This window comes from Salminus brasiliensis, chromosome 19 (assembly GCF_030463535.1).
Source record: "Salminus brasiliensis chromosome 19, fSalBra1.hap2, whole genome shotgun sequence".
NCBI classification, from domain to species: Eukaryota; Metazoa; Chordata; class Actinopteri; order Characiformes; family Bryconidae; genus Salminus; species Salminus brasiliensis.
This window is the reverse complement of record NC_132896.1, coordinates 5,669,864-5,677,968: the sequence shown is the minus strand read 5'-3', so window position 1 is coordinate 5,677,968 and position 8,105 is coordinate 5,669,864. Positions and strand designations below refer to the sequence as shown.

At 42.9% G+C, this 8,105-nt stretch overlaps 1 protein-coding gene across 3 annotated transcripts in view; it reads left to right on the top strand.

Annotated features, from left to right (window-relative positions):
• Positions 1 to 8,105, top strand: part of ccnd2a (cyclin D2, a) — a 228,032-nt gene that overhangs the window by 200,482 nt on the left and 19,445 nt on the right. For all 3 annotated transcript variants that reach the window (XM_072663097.1, XM_072663096.1, XM_072663098.1), the window contains one exon: positions 433 to 648. In XM_072663097.1, coding sequence (XP_072519198.1) covers positions 478 to 648 — 171 coding nt within the window. In that variant the 5' untranslated portion in view covers positions 433 to 477. The remainder of the gene's footprint in view (positions 1 to 432; positions 649 to 8,105) is intronic.

Genomic DNA, 8,105 nt, shown 5'->3' with positions numbered 1-8,105 from the left:
ACTGAGCTGCTGGGTGTTTTTTCCTTTTTTTCTCTTTCTCGCTCTCTCTCTCTCTCTCTCTCTCTCTCGCTCTCTCTCTCTCTCTCTCTCTCTCTCTCTCTCTCTCTCGCTCTCTCTCTCTCTCTCTCTCTCTCTCTCTCTCTCTTGGCTCGCGCTGATTATGACTTCAATTCGTTTCTGCGCATAAGAAGCGATTTCATCGATTAAGAGGCTTAATAAATATGAATCAACTCTTTAAAAGTCTACCAGAAAACCATCTACAGTGCAAGGGGTGCAGCAGCGCGTGCTGCGTCGCTTTAACCGGTTCTGAGCGATTCTCAACGGATTCGAATTATTTCGAACGATTCGCGATTATTCGATTCCGTTATTCGTGCCATAATTTTCCACAGCTTTACGCGAACTTAGCAGACCCCCTCATGTCCCCTCCTGCAGGTGTGTGAGGAGCAGAAGTGTGAGGAGGAGGTGTTTCCCTTGGCCATGAACTACCTGGACCGTTTCCTGTCCGTGGTTCCGACCCAAAAGTGTAACCTGCAGCTGCTGGGCGCTGTCTGCATGTTCCTGGCCTCCAAGCTGAAGGAGACGCGGCCTCTCACCGCCGAAAAGCTCTGCATCTACACCGACAACTCCATCAGACCTCATGAGCTGCTGGTAGGGCTTCTGCCTCACGTGCCATGGCTTGATATGTGCGTTTTTGGGAGTAATAATGGCCAGATGTTCACAACAGCTGCGTGAATAATCACTCTCTTATTCATTTTACTTATTATTATTTGATATTAATATTATTCAGCTATGGAAATATACTTATATGCTTATCAATACTTCAATATAGCAACAGTTCAACAAAATCTGCATAAATACTTAAATATTATTTCATTTCTTTTGCACAAATAACATTTTTATATTTATTATTTTTTATATAAGTTCAACTATAACCTCTTAAAAACTCAGCCTATTATTCTACAATGCACACAATCTGACTTATTAATAAGGTATAGAAGTGTGTAGAGTGTGTATTTACCTGTCCACTTATTTATGTCCTCTAGCAACAGGCACACGCCTATATGAGCCCAAATGCCTTCCAGCCTCATGTTATTCATCATTATTAGACATTTAGAGGCTTCTGAAGGCTACAGATACAGTCAGAGCAGTGCTGGGCTGAGCTGGGCTAGTCCAATGGGGAGCTCTGGGCTCATGGCAGTGGTGAAAGAGTTGAAAGAGTGACAGTGAAATGCAAATGTAGGAGCTTTGCTGAGTTGAGTTGGGGAGGGCCGGCAGCAGGGAGGGATGGTGGATGGTGGATGGTAGATGCTGTGCTGTGTGAGCAGTGAGCTGCAGGGGCTGATCTAATGCACATGCACCAGCACGAGCGAGGAGCCACCCGTGGGTCTCCATCACCATCTAGTGGCAAGTATGCGAGTGAGCGCTGGGAAAAGGGGCTATCTGGATTTCCAGTTCCGGCTTTGTAGCACAGCAGAGAGAGAGAGTGTGAGTGTGTGTGTGAGAGAGAAAGAGAGAGAGAGAGTTTTTTTATAATGGTGGCTGAATGAGATGAGGACATTTATCTCCTTGTGGCTTCTGCTTTTTTTTACCCTGTAAGAGTTGTGATCATCACTTGACAAAGAATCAGCGTGTTTAGTCTGTAGCTGTTTCGCATTTTCCTGGTAACGTGAATTAGCACCAGTTCTAAGAACCATTTAACGCCCAACTTTGAACCGAATGCCTGCAGTTGTGTTGGATGAGTCCAGTTTAGTTTGGCTGATTTTGGTCTCAACTGCTGTAGAAGAGTCTGAGCACTTAAAAATAGAGGTGTCTCAAAGGGCTGTTTGGAGAACAGCATAGAAGAACCACTTTTAGTTCTCTAAAGAAGCCTTCAGTGGTGTTGTCAATGGAGAACTATCAGATCAAAAAGTTCCTCAGGGAACCAAAAGTGTGTCTTTTGTGGCCTCATTCAAAAGAAGCCCTTTTGTGCTTTTGACCAGAAGCACCAGTAGATGGAATGAATCCTTATTCGAAAGGTTCCTTACGAGTACCCACAGTGGTTTTCTATGCCATTGTCCAGAGAACCTTTAGTTTAGTAGAGTGTGCACTTTTGGATGGTTCTTCTGTGAAGCATTTATGAAAATGATATGCATAAGCGTGAAGAACCTTTTAGAAAGTTTAGAAAGTTCAAAGAACCTCCACATAATGGAAGAACCTTTAAATTGGTATAGAACCCTGGCATTACACAGAGGTTCTTCAGCTCAGGAAGAGTGGTTCCAGCAATGGTTCCAGGAAGAACCTTTAAATTGGTATAGAACCCTGGCATTACACAGAGGTTCTTCAACTGACCAAACATGGTTCTTTTATGGGGTCATTTTGGCATTCCCTACCAGTAGATAGAGAGAACCATTAACTACAAGGTACCAGAGGTATTTTATTTCCTATGGCAGTGTGCAGAGAACCCTTTATTGGAACCTTGTGTTTTAAGAGCTTTAAGAGTATGCATTTTCCATTGATGGTTCTTCTGTGAGTCATTTTTATAAATGAGATACAGGAGTATGAAGAACCTATTTTAAAGTTGAAATAACCTCCACTTAAAGCAATGGTTCCAGGAAGAACCCTTAAAATGGTATAGAACCCTGGCATTACACAGAGGTTCTTTTGCTGACCAAACTCTTAAAAATATAAAGACCAGTATGATGTCTTTGGAACACCAGGAAATGGAAAAAGACATTCATTAAATGCCATGGCTCCATGGCATTGTGCAAAGAACCTATTTTGGAACCTTGCGTTTTAAGAGTGTGCACTTTCCACTGATGGTTCTTTAGTGAACAATTTAAGCATGAAGAACCTTCAAAGAACCTATACATATTCAAAGGGCTCCAGGAACATCAGTAGATAGAGAGAACCATTAACTGAAAGGTACCAGAAGTGCTCTGTTTTTGTATAGCAGTGTGCAGAGAACCCTTTACTGGAACCTTGTGTTTTCAGAGTTTTAAGAGTGCGCACTTTCCACTGATGCTTCTTTTGGTGAACCATATTTTTTGTAAACGAGATGCAAAAGCAGGAAGAACCTTTCTGCAAGTTCAGAGAACCTCCACGTAAACCAAAGGCTCCAGTTAGAACCCATACATGGGTATAGAACCCTTACATTATGGGAAACAAACTGTGGCATCACTCCCAGGAGCCATTTTTGGCACCTGAGTGCATCGGATGGCTCATTCAGGGAGAGAAACTATGGAAACGGAGGCGAAACATGCTGGTTAAACCCAAGCGCTGTTTCCTCCTCAGAATTCCATAAGCATTCCTCAGCGAGCTGCCGTTCCTCCGCAGTGTGGTCAGAGAAGTCAAATATGAATAAGGCAGGGCGTGCACACAACATACGGCACGGTACCTCGCTCTGAGGAGTCCTTCTGCTGTCAGCTCAGCTCGCGTGAGCTATGTGTGTTTGTGTGTTTGCACTGCTCTTCTCACCTCTTGTTCATCAGTTTCTCTCTAAGCGGCGGAAATGGACGGAGCTGGTGGTTCTGGTCGAAGATGACACTACTACGCCACTGTCCTCAGCAAAAAAAAAAAAATGGTGGTGGACCACGGTTGTTGTTTTTTTTTCTTTTTAAACAGCTCAGTGTTGCACTGTACGAGCTGATGCTGGGCTGCGAAGCGCAGCAGATGCAGGAAACCGGAGATGGGCTGTCACAGTCACAGCTTCAAGATTTGTCTCTGCTGACTGGTACAAAGTTCTTGTAATTGCGAGCTCGCTGGTGGTAGAGGCACTGATGAGAGGAAGTGGGTGCCTACACTGTGTTGCAAGTGCGCCACTGTCAGCTCGCAGTTTGCCCTCAATCAAAACAGTGGCGTGATAAGGAGCAATAATAGGACCAATGAAGCTACCGGCCTGTGTTCTGTGGGACGCCCCTTCTAAAGAGTTCATGCATCTACTTTACGTTGCACCAACAGGTGTGCAAATGCACACACACAGCTTGTCTGGTTGTTGTAGAGAAGTATTGCCAATAGAAAGGACCTAACCTAACATCACAAACCTAGTGGCACCATGCTGCCGAATGCCAGGCGTGGGCTAGAGGGGTGTAAAGTCCCCCAGCATTGAGCTGTGGAGCAGTGGAAGAACTCCAGTGTTCTCTGGATTGATGGTTGGGGAGGTGATCATCCAACAATCTAATAGAAAGCCTTCTTCCCTGGACAGTAGAGACAGGTAAACTCTTTTTAATACCCTTTCAGATAAAACAGTGCACTAGCAGATGTCCCAATACTTTTGTCTATATAGTGTTTTGTCTGAATATTGGGAGGAGGAACATGCCCGAAGCTTGAATTCCATCTCTATCTGTGACAGGGCAAGCTACACCAACATGGCATGGGCGCCGCGCTAATGATACCCTAAGTGACTGTTCCAGGCCCTCATTTCCCAAAGTTTCCTTCATATATGTGATGCATATCTTCTTTTCCCAGTCTATAATCAGTAGAAAAGTCACATGAAACCCGATCCTCTGATTTCTATTTCAATCATATTTATATATTCCTGTAAATGATCACTTACTGGTCCCTTGTCTAAACATGTGAGTCTGATCAGATAAAGACCCAACCATAGGCATTATAGCCTACTGTCTGAATGTAGTCAGAGTTGGTAGTTTGGTTGGGACTGCCTTCGCTTATAGACTCTCGAAAGTAAAGGTGGCGTAAAAGGAGGAACCTTTCCCTGAGGAACCATGAGATGATGGAACTGCTTTTTGTAAACGAAACATGAGAGAGTTTGAAGAACGCTTCTAAAGTTAAAAGAAACAAAAAGCCAGAGATGCACTATATGGACAAAAGTATTGGGACACCTGCTCGTTCATTGCTTCTTCCAAAAACAAGAGTATTAAAAAAGAGTGGATTCTGCCTTTGTTGGAGTAACTGTCTCTACTGTCCAGGGAAGAAGGCTTTCTACTAGATTTTGAATGAGCATTGCTGTGTGGATTTGATTGCATTCAGCAACAAGACTGTTATTGGGGTCAGGATGCTGGATGAGCAACACCCTATCTCATCCCTAAGCCCAATGGGGGATGAGGTGGGATGTTGATCATCCAGCATCCTGACCTCACTAACATTCTTGGGTATAAGGAGGCCTTATGCCCTTCTTGCTAACGCGTGGCATCGGGCAGCATGGTGCCAACAGGTACATGTTGATCTTCTCCAGAGAGTCCTATACTATTGGTAGAAGTTCTCCACAAGGACTAGACAAGCTGTGTTTGTGTGTGTGTGTGTATGTGTGCATTTGCACATCTGTGTTAGCAATGGGTTCAACTTAAAGTAGCTGAATGCATTCGTTAGAAGGGTGTCCACAAATATTTGGACATAATGTGTACTATACACCAGGAACCCAGGAACCCTAGGTGTGTACTTTAGTTGTGGTCCTGCTGGTCTCCTCAAGCGTGTCACACCTATGGCAGCTCCAGAAGCCCAAATAAGGAGTGATGCTTAAATCTTCCTGAGGAGGAGAGTCTGAGAGAGCCTGAGGGCTGAGCTGAGACCACCATCTAGCATCTTGCAGTGATCGCAGAACTGCAAGCCTCTTTGGAAAGTCTTAGCAGTTTGTTACCCTCTCAATTTCAGAGTTGCTGTGCATGTGGGCGAGCCGAGCATGCAGAGGTGGCGAGGAACTCTTGCAGCTCGTGCAGCTCGCGCAGCTGTGCTGTCGCTTTGCTATCGTTGGAACAGTCATTCAGAACTCTGCTGTCGTTCACCTGCGGCCCCACACCGGAACAATCTGTTGGCCAAGTTCACAGAAAAAGTCGTCAGGGCTCTGTAAGTCGGTGGATTTAATGGCTACCACATTGGGCCTCATGACTAAGTGCATGTGGTTCGTCTGAATGAACGCACAGTCACAAGGACTGTCCCTGAGAACGCAATTTTTCCCCAGTTAGTCACTCAACCCGCTACTCTCGCTACTTTTCCTACTTTCAACAAGGCGAGAGGGCTGCCGCTTGACGCTCGCTGGCTGCTTCCTGAGTGAGGTGAAAATGGCAGCACACACTGCGTGTTGACGTTGGTCTGGAGTGCCTGTGTTCAGAGGAACTTGGAGCTGTGGATTGAGAGAGCCTGGGGGGACAGAGTGGGAGATCTGTGTTAAAAAGGTCTTATTACAAGCCTCTCCTTTTATGTTAGCGTTATGCATTAAGGTTGAGCATAAGTGGTGAGATAGGTGGTTTTGTAACCGTGCCAGATAAATGTAGTCCCTGTGTGCCATTTCTTTAAGGCTGCTGAAGAAAGCCTACAGTTCTGTTCCTGTGCATTTATGGCTTTTACCATTTACATGTTCCCTGAAGGCAGTAACGTAGTTTTCATATTTGCTGTCTAATAAAAACCTGGAGAACAAGCGAACGACATGCAACTGTCGTTTTACTTCATGCACTTTGGCGGGTTAATAAGCAAAGGTATTTGTTAAGGGTATAACATTATTATATATATATATATATATATATATATATATATATATATATATATATATATATATATAGGTATATAAATACTATATCAGCTATATAAATACTATATTTAGCCTAAAAATACTGTATCATATACTCTATCACAAATACTACAAATACTATATCACGATATTTAAAGACATTATTCACAATACTACGATATTTATCATGATACAGTTCAGATACTCAGATATAATACAGTGTTTTTATTCAACATCTGCTGCTCTTCATCTAATTAAACCAGTCTAATTACACATGTGTTTGTAATGACACCTGCTGTTGATCAGTGTTTACTAAGCTCTAACAATAGCCTTGATACTATAAGAAAAGCATATTGTGTATCACGATAACAAAATTGATCACAATATGATAAAATATCGCCATATTGCCCAGCTCTAGCTGGAAGGGTATAAAGCCCTCCAGCACTGAGCTGTGGAACAGTGGAACTGTGTTCTCTGGAATGATGATTGGTGCTCCATCAAATACTTTTGGGATGAGTTGGTGATAAGGTGGGGTCATCCAACCTCTTGACTTCACTATCGTTCTTGTCATTGAACTTAAATCAAATCCTCACAATAATGCTCTAGTAGAAAGCCTAGCTTCAGTTACTCCAACACAAGCAGGATAAACTCTTTTTGCTTTAAGAAGAAACAATGAATGAGCAAGTGTCCAAATACTTTTGTCAATATAGTCTATGTTTAAAGGAGAGATATGGTATCTAGGAATGAGCATTTTAGCTCATTTAGCTAAACACCTGTGCAAGGTAATGAAAGGATATTAGGTGAACCATGCTGAATACAAATGAAAGATAAATAAATTTAATAGCACAGCTTCTGTGTTGCATGAGTTACTGAGGCTGCCTCTTCAGATGAGCTAAGGAGCCAACAAAGCTAACCGATATGTATAGAGCTAATGAGGACGCACTGCTGTGTACACCAAGGATTTTCACCGTCAGTAGACAATGTGCTAACATTGTCTCATTGGCTGTCTTTCAGAACTCTAGAGAAGCATCACTTGTTGCCTTCATTATTTTCCATAGAGAGGACTCTTTTTATTATTATTATTAATCTTTATAAAACACTCTCTGGACATTTGCCAGCATATATCATGTCATTGATGACCATTAAATTACAGTAATGGTAATTAATTGTCCTTGCCCCTTCAATATCAGAGTCCCTGCTGTGCTGGGGAATGGTGCATGCCCCCAAATGGTAAATATCCTAAATAGTGATGTCACTATTGGAACACTAGCACCTTAAAAGGGTTGACCGCATGTACCGCAAGTACCTCCGCACATCATTAATAACATCACTAATATCCTTAAAAGCTGACTCTTGAGTGGCTTGAGTTTCATATTTCATAGGCTTTTCCTATTCCACCTCTGTGTGGAAAGTAAAATAGCATTACAGAAATATGAACCAATTTTGACATATCCAGAATCCCCTGAGCAGACAGGCTTTTTATAGACGTGACACTCCAGCATGCCAAGTGTATTTCTTGCATTTCATCAATTTGCATTCCACTTTCAGCACAACTCAAAATACCGAAGATGCTTAAGATAGATTCTGCATTCACCCAGTACCCCAGATAGGCATTCGACACTGTTATGACATCCAGCTTAGGCCGTACGTTCCTGAAAAGTAAAAT